The sequence below is a fragment of the Rhinopithecus roxellana genome, chromosome 20 (genome assembly GCF_007565055.1).
Source record: "Rhinopithecus roxellana isolate Shanxi Qingling chromosome 20, ASM756505v1, whole genome shotgun sequence".
Taxonomy (NCBI): Eukaryota; Metazoa; Chordata; class Mammalia; order Primates; family Cercopithecidae; genus Rhinopithecus; species Rhinopithecus roxellana.
Window position 1 is genome coordinate 46,807,786 of NC_044568.1, and position 14,667 is coordinate 46,822,452.

The following is a 14,667-nucleotide window of genomic DNA, read 5'->3' on the forward strand; positions in this document are numbered from 1 at the left end:
CACCTCTCAACGCTAGATGGGAGATGTGATTATTATCCCTGTTTTACTAACGAGGAAGTGGGTCACTGTCCAGTGAGAAAATTTGCCTAAAGACTCAAAGAAAGCACAGGATGCAATCCAGATTTGAACTGAGGTAGTCTGGCTCTGAGCCCCGTCCCTAACCCCTACATGATTTTTAAAAAGGCACATTACACTACAGTAACAATTTTTCTTGGATATTTTAAAGAAATTGATGGGATTTTTTTTTTCTTTTCTTTTTTCGAGACAGCGTCTCACACTGTCACCCAGGCTGGAGTGCAGTGGCCTGATCTTGGCTCACTGCAACCTCTGCCTCCTGGCTTCAAGCGAGCAGGTCCAGCTAATTTTTATACTTTTAGTCGAGATGGGGTTTCACCATCTTGGCCAGGCTGGTCTCGAACTCCTGACCTCAAGTGATCCTCCTGTTTCAGCCTCCCACAGTGCTAAATTTACAGGTGTGAGCCACCATGCCCAGCCTGGATGGGATTTTTGTTTTTTTAATTTCTAAAACATGATGTACTGGAAATTTGCACAGAGAGTAGATTTTAAATGCTCTTACCACAAAAGAAAAAAAGAAGGCAATTATGTGAGATGATGGATATGCTAGTGTGCTTCAGTGTTTTAATCACGTTACTATGTATATGTACATCAAAACATCATGCTGTAAGCCTTAAATATATATAACAAAAGACGAAAATCCTGCTGATACAATGGGAACTAGAATGCAGAATTTGCATGAATGTTTAATACCAAGTTTGAGGCTTCCAAGAGATTTCGTACTGGGGGGAAGCTGCTTGGGCCAAGCCCGGAGGAGACAAAACATTCTCCCTCCTCCATCAATACAGGCAGTGAGGCAAGAAGCCGGGAGCACCAGAGTCTTGTATTTCTCAGCCTATAATGTCCAGGTCTTTACACTTTGGGCCCATGACACAGACAAGTCAGGGGTCTCTGGCTTCCTATGACCTCCACCCTCTGTGCCAAAGGAAGCTGCGACTCCAAAGCAGGAGATCTGGGGATTTGGTTCACCCCAGCCCCGGCATCTGCCTCAGAACCCTTCATCCTCCAGGTATCGCATCGGGCCCGCAGAGGTTGAGAGCGCTCTGATGGAGCACCCAGCGGTGGCGGAGTCAGCCGTGGTGAGCAGCCCAGACCCGATTCGAGGAGAGGTGAGGAGAACACAGAGATCATCATGTCTGCACGTGGGCACTAGGAAAGCAGGTGCAGGGGAAACATCCAGGCTTTATCTGTGCAGGCTTGGTGGAAGGGCATAGTGTGCATGTGCACTTACATGGTATGGTCACCAGGGGGACACTGTGGACTCTCTGTGGCTCTGAATAAAAGGATGCTAGATACTATTTAATAAGCACTTATATATACCAAATCACTTAACTCTCACACAATGTAGTAATCTAAGAACACTTACGCTTTTTACAGATGAGGAAAGAGAAGCAGAAGGAGGTTAAGTAACCTGTCCACATCACGCAGCTAGTAAGGGGTGGAGGCAGAATGGCATCTCAGCAATGTGGCTCGAGAACATACATGCATTTGTATATTGAAAAGTGTTATTAGGCCAGGCACAGTGGCTCATGCCTGTAATCCCAACATTTTGGGAGGCCGAGGCGGACCGATCACCTGAGGTCAGAAGTTCAAGACCAGGCTGGCCAACATGGTGAAACTCCGTCTCTAATACTAATTAATACTAAAAATACCAAAAACTTAGCCAGCCGTGGTGGGGGCGGGTGGGTGGAACTGAGGGTGGGCACCTGTAGTCCCAGCTACTTGGGAGACTGAGGGAGGAGAATCGCTTGAACCTGGAAGGCCAAGGTTGCAGCGAGCCAAGATCGCACCATTGCACTCTAGTCTGGGCGACAAGAATGAAACTCCATCTCCAAAAAAAAAAAAAAAAAGTCTTTATTGATCACCTTCTATATGTGAGGCCTTGTGCAATAAAATATGGATAACGCTGCTAATAGAAAAATAATAAATTGCCAGTAATTATGAAATGCCCATTGGGTTTCTGGCGCAGAATTACATATATAATAACAGTAAAAATGATGATGAAAATATTGATGACAGGAGCAATAAATGTAAACTAGCTGGATGTTTTATATGTATTATCTCCTGGAAGCTTTAAAGAAACCAAATGAAGAATGGAGCCTTTATTGTCCCCATTTCACAGAAAAGGAAACTGAGGTTAAGGAGAGGTCAAATAACTTTTCAAGGCATGGAGTGGGAATTGGAAGTACAGGGATTTACACCTGGTCCTCTCCTTTTCCAAAAACCACTGTAGGGTTCAATGTCACCTTGTTTTACCACTCATTCAATAAACATTGACTTTTTAAGCTATGGAGTAGGTTGGCACTCACTGTGGGCCCATGCCTTCATTCTGCAGGTGGTGAAGGCCTTTATTGTCCTGACCCCACAGTTCCTGTCTCATGACAAGGATCAGTTGACCAAGGAACTGCAGGATCATGTCAAGTCAGTGACCGCCCCATACAAGTACCCAAGGAAGGTGAGTGAGGGCAGATGGAAGGGATCTAGTGCCCCGAAGAGTTCCCTGCTAGGACGGGTTAGGTATCACTGTAGGTAACAAACAGCCCCAAACAATGAAGGTTTACAACACTGAAGGCTCTTTTTCTGCTCATGCCTCATGTCCTCCATGGCTCTCCTGGGACCTGTCCTCCACATCCCTTCATTCTGCCACCAGAATAAAGGAGCAGCCTCCATATGAGACCTGCCAGCTGCTCTAAGAGATGAAGGAGAGGGTGGTCAGTCTCGATGGCTCCCAACTCTTTTGCCTCAAGGTTATATGCTTCACTTCCACTCACATCTCCTGGGTCAAAGCAAATCCCATGGCTACATCCACCTTCTAGGGGTCAGGGGGAGAACCTGAAATACTTGGGGACTCCATTAAGGCCAACATATGGTGTCAGCCTACATGGGAGGCTGCAGAGGGACAGGGGAGGAGAGTGGAGAATTGGTGGGAAATGGCAGCAGGACTGAGTCACTGTGGATTTGCTTTATCCTCAACCAGGTGGAGTTTGTCCCAGATTTGCCAAAAACCATCACTGGCAAGATTAAACGGAAAGAACTTCAGAAAAAGGAGATGGGTCAGATGTAATCGGCAGTGAACTCACAACCCACTGTGCACCTAAGGCAAATCCCTGGCCACTCTAGTCTCCCCGCTATGGTGAAGACGAGGGTGGGGCATTGAGAGTGTCGATTTGGGAAAGTATCAGGAGTGCCACAATTCCAATGTTTTTGTTCTTTCAAGTTAAATTCAGTTACTCTGCTTCCTCCAAGTCCTCTGTATCTTTAGAATTTCCCAGGTGAGCACTCAGATGGCAAGTAATAAAATACTGATATCAACAATACCCTGTGTTGAGCATTTATTCTGGGAATTAACTTATGTTAAATGCCCTCCCTCTGTAATTCTCCCTAATCTCCAACCTGAGATATCTTGGGACCAGATTCTCCCTCCTGGCACCCGCATCTCAAGGTAGCCCTAAGCACCCTTCAACAGCCAGGACACAGGGGTCCAGGAGGAATGCCCATGTGGCTTCAGGCACCTGCCCGTGGCCTGGGTGAGGCCCCAGCAAGGCCGGGCAGGATGCATGTCCAGGGTGGTCAGCGTTGGCTTGGGGACTACACTTGCCTGCCAGACCACCTCTGCCGCCCCACCCAATGGGATTCCACCCAGTGGTCTTCCACCCAATGGGCTTCTACCCAGTGGTCTTCTGCCTTTGTGTCCCCCAATAATGGCCATGTGCACATGCATCCCAACCTAAACCTGGCATGCGTGAGTGAGAGCCCCAACCTCTAGGGACCCAGGACTCCTGTAGCCCTGCCATGGGCCTAGGAGCCCTGCCTCTAGCTTTCCCCAGTAGGAACCTACATATCAGAGCTTCCCAGTGACCCAGGAGCTCTGTCCCCCAGCCCTTCCCAGAGGACTCCCCTCATTCACCCTCCCAGGACCCAGGGTCCCTCCAACCCAGAATCCCTTGACCGCAGACAATTTTCCTTCTTTGAATATTACCCTCTCCAGGCATCTAGAGCCCTCCTCACATCCCTGGCCTGGAATTCTATAACCTGACCCTTTTATCCATCCCTCCTTGGGGCCTAAGAGGGGACTACCAGGGGGTCACCAGAAACTCGGAAGAGCAGGGACAGAAAGGGCCCAGCCCGGGAATGAGAGGAGCACATATCGTCCCCTTCTCACCCACAGAGGGCCCTCTGTGACTGCCAATTTCTTAGGTGCACAAACCCAGGGACTCACAGGGAAATAAACAGACACCACAAGCACAGAGACACTAAGGCACAGAACCGCTCCAGCTTCACTTGAGCACAAACGGGTATGGCCCACAGACAGGCTTACACACACACACACACACACACACCAGGAGATCACAGACACACAAGGCCATGAGACACAGCCCCACAGGGCAGATCCCACACACAATGGACACTCGTGCATGCACACACACACACACACACAGTCACAGACCTACAGGCAGAGAAACAGACACAGAACACAGACATTAAGAGAAACATAAACACACAAATACAGACACAATCAGGGACATCCAAAGGACAGGCGAGTTCACACACACACATACACACACACACCAAACAACACACATACACACAGATACAGAACACAGACATACACAGACACTCTCGCAGGGGCACACATGCCCACAGACACATTACACAGTCACAAACACACAGATTTGCACAACCAACACACACTCATTCAGGAAGACACACAAATATATACAAAGATAGAGAAAAACAGAGCTGTCCAGAGACAGCTACACGGTGACATACTCACAGATACTCAGACACACAGGTGCATACGTGCAGATTTACACATCCAGACATGCACACACTCCCAGACCCCAGCCCACAGGACAACCACACGGTGATGGCACTCCACAGGGCACTCCTAAGGCAGTGGAGAGAATAGACCCAGACATGACCTGGCCCTCCCAAGCTCTCTTGGAAGGGCGTATGTTCCAGGTTCCAAACCCAGAGCTGGGTGTGTGCCCCTTTCTGGGCCTTCAGAAGGGCTGTTCCTGGACCCCGAAATGCCAGAGAGGCCAGAGTTGGGTGACTGTGGGGACAGGGGCACAAGGTTGAGCCTGGGACCCTGTGTGGGTATGTTTAGACAGGGCGGTGTTGCATGGCGCTTAGCAGATCTAGAAGTCAAGAGAGAAAGAGAGGTGTGCCCCCCAGGACCCTACCCTGGGCCAGAGTGGGCTGGCACCTAGGAATCAGAAAGACTGCGAAGGTTACAGAGAGGACCTGTCCTTGGGTTGGGGATGGGGGGATCAGGTCAGGGAGGAGACCTTGGAAGAACACGGGCTTCTTGTGGATTGCCCACTGTGAGGCCCCAAGTACTGGGCCAAGGATTTGTGGAGAGGGAGTATAAAGCCTCAGGGTATGCTAAGGTAGCTTCCAGACAGGAGAAGGTTTGGCAGAAACCACAGTTCTGCTCCTGAGCCTCCCGCTCCCCTGCCCCACGTGTCCTGCTGCTTCACTGATAGCTGATGGCCTTTCTCTATGATCTGTAGCTGAATCTCCCACCAGCGCTTGAGGACTTAGTTTGAACCGAACCCTTTCCCAGAGCCCCTTATCCTCCTCCTCCTCCAGGTGCCCAACAGCCATCCCTTCCCTTCCCTCCTTTTCCCTGCCCTCCCCATCCTCCTCCACTGCGATCCCACTCCCATCCCTATCCCCTTCATTCCCCCAGTCCTAAGCCACGCCCACCTCTGTCCTGGCCACCTCAGGGTGCCCTGAGAGGACCAGGACTTACCTGTGTGGTGGCTGCTGTTTTGGCTCCTCTTGCAGGGGTTTTCTAGCCATCAATTCACCCTTGTAAGTAGACGTTTGGACCCACGGGGTTTCTTCCTTTTCGTTGGGTTGTGTCAGGCGGCGTAAAACTACACAGCCTGTAATCCCAGTACTTTGTGAGCTTTGTGTCACCTGCTTTGATGATTTTTTAGAAACTTCTGAGTCATCCATGTGTTCTCCTCTTTGGAGCTGCCTCCAGGGAGTCTGTGTCCAATCAGAGTGAAGGGAGCCTGAGAAGCCAATCAGATGGGAGAGGAAAGGGTTGCACCCTGCTGAGATGTTTGCAATATGGGAATCACGAGGAGTGACATGGCCAGGATGTGAATGAGAACTCTATTGTCCTTTGTTTTGTAAAATACATCTTGTGCAGATCATTGATTTACCCAAAGCATAAAGAGTCTTAAAGTCCTATGATTGTCCAAATAAAAAGAAATGACAGGTTTTTACTTTGAAAGTTTCCACCCTCACATTATAAGCCTCACCACTACCCTCAGGAGAGGGCACCTTATAGAGATGAGAGTATTTGTTCCGACCGGCATCCACCAGATTCCTAGAGAAGGATCTGGAAAGATCTAGTGATGGGGAGCAACCACTGCATTGAGGCAGAATCACCTCACATGAGAACCTCCAATCAAAGAAGAATTTGTTGTTTCTTTTGAGGTAATGAAGGAGGAAATGTCTTGATAATCTTTGTTGGAATTTTTTTCCCTTTACCTGGCTGCATTTTCATAGATCAGTTAAACTCTTTCCCTACCTCACCTCTGAAGACTTTATAAATTTCCCTCATTGCATTTTCCACCTTCACCCTTGCTCATGGCCGTCGACTGTCAGAACCTAAGCTTTCCTGGCCCCTTTGGACCTCATCTAGGTAGAAGCCCACGACTGATAAGCTGCATCCAGATAGTTGTCAGATGTGACAAGAGTGCCCAAGACGGGGGAGGTTTTTCTGGTTAATGACAAGATGGCCTTTGTCCTTCTCATGCATTTCATCCACATTTTTAACCATTGTGTCCAGAGCTCCTCGTCCCTTTCAGACAGAGGCTACTCAGAAAGAGTGTGTCCCTCCCAGGAGCCCAGGCTGCACTCACCTCCACTGTGAGGATGAAGACGAAGGTGCTACAGAGCTCAGATGCTGTTTTTTAGAGAGGTTTTGTTTGCACAAAACTTTGTCTTGGTGTGTGGATTGGTGTGAATTACATTTTGAATGTATTTTCTCCCCCAATACTTGTAAATCCCTAGTGTTTGTAAAATAATATATGTGCCTTTTGTGGTGTTGGTGACACATTCCCAAAAGTTTTTATTGCTTTCCATATGGATTTCCAAGGTTGCTACTGATTGCTTTAGGTGCAATACTCTAATATATGAAAGTAAACTGTTGTTATTGGTTACTTGGTATTGTGTTTTTAACTAACTTCAATTCTCACAGTTTTAGTCATAATTAAGAACATATGTTATGCAAATCTTTATGGACTTTGAAAATCTGACACGAAGTGCCCTGTTTCAACAGCAAAGTGAACATTGATTTTCAAAAGTTAATGTTTTTACAAACTTGGGCTAAACAACAATCTGTGATTATTTTGTTGGAATATAACCCAGGTATTATTAATATAACAGCTGTCTACTCTCAGTTTTATGTATATATAAACATATCTTTATGTAATATTTTCATCTATAACTTTAAGACTTTTTTCCTATATTTTTCTTATTCTTTCATACAGTGTGGGCATATTTTTGGATATATAACAAATAATGTGATACTAATTTCTAAATATTTAAAAGAAGACCTTAACTTCTTGACCATTGTAACTTTGTATTTTCTTACCTCCATTTTAAATTGAGTTAAAAATTTCTAGGTAAAGTTCTGTAACTATTTTTAAAAATATTTGCAATGTTTTTGTCAGATAAATGGAAACTTTCCAAGGGAGAGGATTGAGTTTGTGTCTCATATTTCCTTCCTACAGTTTAAGTGTTCTAAAGTCCCATATAGTAAATAGCATCTTTTTAAAGAATACAATTTGATTACTTTTACATATGGATACAGCAATTAAAGCATCACCACATTCCAGATTCAACACATTCCTGCCTCTTCAAAGTTTCCTCCTCTCCTTTTTAATATGCCTGTCCTTCTCCCTCCATCCTACTATCCTCCCTGTGAACTGCCATTTCACGTCATGGAGTCATACAGGACAGGCATTCTTGTTCCAGATTCTATAAAGTCAGCAGAATCATTTTCACATTGATCCATACTGTTTTAAATATTAATACTTTGTTCTTTTTTATTGCTGAGTAAAATGCCTTTGTATGGACATATGACAGTGTGTCAATCCTCTCGCTTGGAAAGAGATATGAGACTTGTTTTTCCCATTTAGTCTTTGTCCTGAAAACAAAAACCCAGAAAGCAGCACCTCTGCAAGATTTCCCTGTGTATCCTTGCACTTTTGCAACTCCATGATCAACTGACAGGGAAAAGATCCAATTGATAGATTGTCTCAAATTGTTCAAACATATAGAACATGAATAATAATTATTTTCAAACTCTTGTTCAAAGGAAAACTCACTGACATGAGACAAGTGACTTTTGGCAATTACTGTCAACATTTTATTATAAAAATGCTCATACATACAGCTTTGATTTGTTAAATTTTAATGAACATGACTTAACACATATCTACCCATCTTTCCATTCCTCAACTCATCCCTCAGCCCATCTTATTTTAGATGTATTTCCAACTGAATTGGAGGCATCAACATACTTCCTGCTGAATAGTTTAGCAAGACTAATATTAACTATAATTCAATATTTCTTTATAAAATTTTCTTCTAAAGAAGAGTGACATAGAAGAAAATATGCAAATCTTAAGTGTAAGTTTACTAACTTTGAAAAGTACATACACCAGCATAACCCACCCCGTTTTCAAGATCTACACTATTATGTCACCGCAGAAAGCGAACTCTCCCTCTTCCTAGACAATCCCTTTCTCATGGTGGGTTAATTTTGCTTGTGCTGGAATTTCGCATATATAGATGCATGCCATGCCATAGGTACTCTTTTGTGTCTGCCTTATTCTGCTCAACACAATGTTTCTGAAATCATTCCCATTGTTGCACAGATCTCTAATTCAAGCCTTTCCATTTTGGACTCAGCATATTCTGAGTTCAACCGGTTGAATGGCTATCTCCGTTTAATTCACCATCTTGAAACATTTAAAATTAAGATGTTTTCCAAGAATATACAGTTAAATCTGAGGAATCAATGTAGGACTGTTATCAGAAGGTGTTGGAACTTACTCAGGTGAAGTCTGTCTTAATTGATGTAAGAGTCTAATGGAATTAATATCAAGAATCTTAGAGAAATCTCCCACTATTCATGCCATTTTTATGATCTCTACCTTGGTTATTTTTAAGCACTAAAATTTGATACTTATTTCTGAATGAAATCATCTCTTTATTGTATTTTTTTTACTTACGCTGATCTTTAAATGGCAAAGATTCATGTAATGTAAGAAAGAAGTGTGATTCAGAGGGATTCTTTTATCATACAATACATGACAAATAAATACAATGTCATATTCAATTTAAAAAATAAGTAAATATAAGTAAATGAGTAAATATAAGTAAATAACTTTAAAGAAAAGATAATTACTTTACACCTAGCTTGTCTAACCCACAGGTGACAGGCCACATGTGGCCCAGGACAGCTTTGAATACAACCTAAAACAAATGTGTAAACTTTCTTAAAACATTATGAGTTTTTGTGTGTGTTTTTTTAGCTCATCAGCTATTGATAGGGTCAGTATATTTTATGTGTGGCCCAAGCTGAAGAAAATTCTCCTTCTTCTAATATAGCCCAAGGAAGCCAAAAGATTGGACATCCCTGCTTTAGACCAAGAAAAAAGACACACCACATTCCCAAAGCCTAAGAAGACTACCAGCCATTCAAGAAGCATGAGACTGGGAACTTCCAATCTTTCTTGAAACAATGGAATCCCCTGGTGATATCTGAGGGTCTGCTTACTTCTTGGAAGAGGCTGAAGGCTTCTAAGGATAATTATTTGTGACTGAAATATTGTAAATGTCATCGACCCTCCTCATTCTTTCAACTGTTATTATTCCAGGTCATCAATTTTCTGCCTGACCATTTTCATCCTGGGCCTGACTTTTTTTTTTTTAATTCCTTAGATGCTTATCATTGTTTTTGTGTTCCTGGGAATCATTGCATTTGCCATTTTCTTCTGGAATACTAGCCTTGATGTGAGTATGCTGACTTCCTGTAGAGGTATACTTGTAATCATAAATAAGAAGAAATTATTTTAAACAATTCATGGTTCTGGACTTCATTATGAATATCGGGTTTGACCAAAAAAAATCAGAAAGAAAATGATTTCTTAGCATAAGAATTATAAAAATAGCTGTCATTTACATTATGACAATTAAATAGGTTTGTGTTTGTTTAGTAGGATGTCAACAGAGCTTTTGGTCAAAAGTAAGTTTTTTTGTTTGTTTTTTTGTTTTTGTTTTTGTTTTTTACTTTTGTGCTCTTTATCCATGAGGGCAAAGACCATGTAAAACAATTTTGAGCATATAGTAGTTGTTTAATTAATAGGCATTGGATGAGTTATTAATTTGTGATAATAGTTCTTTCCCCTCAAATCTGATTGTTTGTTATTATGTTAATTCTGAGTCCAAAAACACAAATGTTTTAAGTGTTGATTTCTTGGATTTTTTAATGTGCTATTGTGCTTATTTTAAAGGCTAGTAAAACTGATCTTCTAAACAATTGCTATTCTCCTAGTAAATGTTCCTTCAATGGTAATGGAAGCCATGTGCAGACAAGACACCCTGCAGCCCTTCAGTAAGAGCTGGCAGGCTGACTGGATGAAAGGCTGGCTAAGGGGGCAGCTAGGAGGCTGGTCGAGAGGAAGTCTGAGAGGCTGGCACTCAGACCTCTCTGAGAGACTGGCTGAGAGGCTGTCTGGCTTAAGAGCCAGACAAGAGGCTGGCTGAGAGGTTGTATGAGAGGCTGGCTGCCTCAGAGGTTGACTTGGTTAAGAGGCTGGCTTAGAGGCGGCTGAGAGGGTGACTGACTGAGAGGCTTATGGACAGGTTGGCTGGAAGGCTGGCTGGCTGAGAGGCCAGTTAAGGGGGTCTTGGAAGCTGGCCAAGAAGCCAGCTGCCTGGATAGCCAAGAGGACACTTGAGAGGCTGGCCGAGAGGCTGACTTGGAGGCTGTTTGAGAGGCTTGTTGCCTGAGAGGCTGGCTCAGAAGCTGCCTGGTTGAGAGGCTGGCTTAGAGGCTTGCTAAGAGGCTAGCTGGCTTAGAGCCTTGCTCAGATGCTGGCTGGCAGGTTGACTGGCTGAGAGGCCACCCAAGGGTGTGGCTGGGAGGCTTGCTGAGAGGCCAACTGGGAGGCCAGTCGAGAAGCCGGCTGGAAGCCTGGCTGAGAGGTCAGCCGGGAGACTCCTTGAAAGGCTAGCAGTCTTGCTGACTGAGAAGCTGGCTGATAGGCTGGTCCAGAGGATGGCTGCATCAGAGGCTTCCAAAGAGGCAGGCTGGGAGGACGGCTTAGAGGGCTGTATGGGAGGCTGTGTGACAGGCTGGCTGGCTGAATGGGCTAGCAACTGGCCGAGAGAATGGCTGACTGAGAATCTGCCTGGATGAGAGAGGCTAGCTGCCTGAGAGGCTTGTTCAGAGGCTGCCTGGCTGAGAGGCTGACTTAGAGATTGACTGAGAGGCTGGCTGGGAGGCTGTTTGAGAGGCTAGGTGAGAAGATGACTGTTTCAAAGGCTGTCTGACTGACTGGCTGAGTTAGAGGCTTACTGAGAGGCTGGCTGGCTGAGAGGCTTGCTGAGAGGCAGGATGTCAGACAGCCTGGCTGAGAGGCTGGCTGCCCAAAAGGTCAGTTGAGAGGCTACCTGAGAGGCTTGCTTGCTGAGAGGCTGGCTGGCAGGCTGGCTGGCCGAGAGGCTGACAAAAAGAACAGCTGTGATTCTGGCCAAGAGGATGGCAGTCTGGCTGGCCGAGAGGTTGACTGAAAGGCTAAATGAAAGACTGGCTGCATGGCCAAATGGCTGGCTGGGTGACAGGCAGAGTAGCAGGCTGAGTGGATGGCTTGCTGAGAGCCTGGCTGTGAGGTTGCCAGGCTGAGAGGCTTGCTGAGAGTATGACTGGCTTAGAACCTGGGAGAGAGTCTGGATGGGAGGGTGGTTGACTAGGGAACTGGCCAAGGGGCCACCTGGGAGGCTGGCCAACCAGAGGCTGGCTGAGAAGGTAGCAGAGAGGCTGGCTAAGGGTGGCTGCCTGAGAGGCTTGCTTGCTGAGAGTCTGGCTGACTAGCTGTACTAAAGGCTGGCTGTGTGGCTTGCTGGGAGTCTGGTAGAGGGGCTGGTTGTGAGGCTGCATGACAGGTCTTCTAGCTGATACACTGGCAGGCTGGCAGGCTGGCCAAGAGACTTGCTGGGTGACTGGCGGAGTAGATGGCTAAGAGGCTGGTTGAGAGGCTGGCTGCCTTGCTAGTGTAGAGGTATGCTGAAAGGCTGGTCCAGAGGAGGCTGGCTGGGAGGCTATTTGAGAGACTGGCTGGGGAGGCCAGCAGAGAGGCCAGCTGGTTGACTGGCTGAGAAGCTGCCTGGCTTACAGGCTGGGTTAGAATCTTGTTGAGAGGCTGGCTGGCTGAGAAGCTTGCTAAGAAGTTGGCTGGTTGGTTAGTTGGCTCGCCGAGAGGTCGGCCAATGCCAGGCCAGGATGCTGGCCTAGAGGACACCTGGGAGGTTGACAGACAGTCCAGCTGGGAGGCTTGCCGAGAGGCTGGTTGGAAAGTCGGGTGAGAAGCTACCTGGAAGCCTGGGTGAGAGGACAGATGGGAGGCTGGCTCTGAATCTGCATGGCTGAGGGACCAGCTTAGAGGCTTTATGAGAGGCTGGCTTGGAGGCTGTTTGAGAGGCTGGCTGTCTGAGAGGCTGGCTCTGAGACCTCCTTGCTGAAAGGCTAGCTTAGTGGCTTGCTGAGGGGCTTGCTGGCTTTTCGAGAGCCTGACTAGCAGGCTAGCTGGCTGAGGCAAGTCAAGGGGGCGACTTGAACGATGGTTGAAGGGCCAGCTGGCTCACTGGTCAAGAGGCTCGCTGGGAGGTTGGTTGAGAGGCTGGCTCTCTTTATGGTTGAGAGGCTGGCTGATAGGTTGGTCCAGAGGATGGCTGCATGGGAGGCTGGTGAAGAGGCAGGCTGGGGGGCTGGACGTCAGGCTGTTTAGAGGTTGTTTTAGAGGCTGTCTGGGGAGTCTGGCTGAGTGCAGGCTTTGTGGTTAGCCGAGAGGATGGAAGTAAGAATGGTGACTGAGAATCTGCCTGGCTGAGAGGCTGGGTTAGAGGCTTGTTGAGACGCTGGCTGGCTGAGAGGCTTGTTGGGAGGTTGAGAGGTTGGCTGCCTGAGAGGCTAGCTCAGAGACCACGTTGTTGAGAGGCTGGCTTAGTGGCTTGCTGAGATACTGGTTTGCTGAGAGGCTTGCCGAAGGGCTGGTAAGCAGGCTAGCTGGCTGAGACACTGGTCAAGGGGGCGTCTTGGAGGCTGGCCAAGAGGATCACTGAGAGGATGTCTAGCTGTATTTCTGCCTGACTAAGAGGCTGGCTTAGAGGTTTGCTGAGAGGTTGGCTGGCTGAGAGGCTTTCCGAGAGCCTGGTGGTATGTTACAGAGGATGGCTGCTTGACAGGCTGGCTCACAGGCTGCCTGGCAGAGAGGCTCACTTAAAGGCCAGCTGAGAGATGGGTTGAGAGGTTTACTTGCTTAGAAGCTAGCTGGCAGGCTGGTCGGCTGGCTGAGAGTTTGGTTGGTTGGCTATCTTAAAGGCTGGCCAAGTAGCTTGTGAGGCTGGATGACAGGCTCTCTGGCTGAGAGGTGGTCTGTCTGACTGGGTGTCTGGCTGAGAGGCTGCCTGGCTGAGGCACCATTGGCATCTCAGTCAGCCAATGGTGCAGCTGGGAGGCTTGCCAAGAGGCTAGCTGACTCACTGGTATAGAGGCCACTTAGGAGGCCAGTCAAGAGGCCAGCTGAGAGACGGGCTCAGAAGCTGGCTGTCCTGCTGGCTGAGAGAGTGACTCATAGCCTGGTCCAGATGTAGCTGCAAGGGAGGCTGGGGAAAAAGCAGGCTGGGAGTCTGGCCTAGAGGCTGTCTGGGAGGCTGTTTAACAGGCTGGCTGAGGAAACCAGCTGAGAGGCTGGTTGGCTGGTTGGCTGGTTGGCTGAGAAGCACGCTGAGAAAATGGCAGGCTGAGAATCTGCCTGACTGAGAGGCTGGCTGAGATGTTTGCTGAGACAATGGCTGGCTAACTGTCTTGCTGAGAGGCTGGCCATGAAGCTGTTTGGGAGGCTGGCTGAGGAGGCTGACCAAGAAGCCAGCAGGCAGGCTGGCTGAGAGGCTGGCTGTCTGGCTGTTCCAGAGACTGGTTGAGCAGAAGTCTGGCTGAGAATCGACCTGGCTGAGAGACCAGTTTAGAGGCCTGTTGAGAGGATGGCTGGCTGAGAGACTTCTAAGAATCTGTTTGAGAGGGTGGCTGCCTGAGAGGATGGCTGAGAGGCTGCCTGGCTGAGAGGCTGTCTTAGAGGCTTGCTCTATTCAGGGTTCACGCTCCCTTCTGTGACAAAAACATTGCAAATATTTTAAAAAATAATTACGGAACTTTACCTAGAAATTTATAATTCAAATTAAAATGTGGCTAAAAAATACAAACTCACAATGGGTCGGGAAGCCAAGATCTTTTTAAAAATATTTATAAATTTGCATTACACTATTTGTAATATATCC

At 46.9% G+C, this 14,667-nt stretch overlaps 1 protein-coding gene across 3 annotated transcripts in view; it reads left to right on the top strand.

Moving 5' to 3' along the window:
• ACSM1 (acyl-CoA synthetase medium chain family member 1) overlaps window positions 1–3,390 on the top strand; it is a 62,508-nt gene extending 59,118 nt beyond the window's left edge. For all 3 annotated transcript variants that reach the window (XM_010388564.1, XM_010388565.1, XM_030925587.1), the window contains 3 exons: window positions 1,085–1,184; window positions 2,411–2,530; window positions 3,053–3,390. In XM_010388564.1, coding sequence (XP_010386866.1) covers window positions 1,085–1,184; window positions 2,411–2,530; window positions 3,053–3,139 — 307 coding nt within the window. In that variant the 3' untranslated portion in view covers window positions 3,140–3,390. The remainder of the gene's footprint in view (window positions 1–1,084; window positions 1,185–2,410; window positions 2,531–3,052) is intronic.
• The last annotated feature ends 11,277 nt before the right edge of the window (window positions 3,391–14,667 follow it).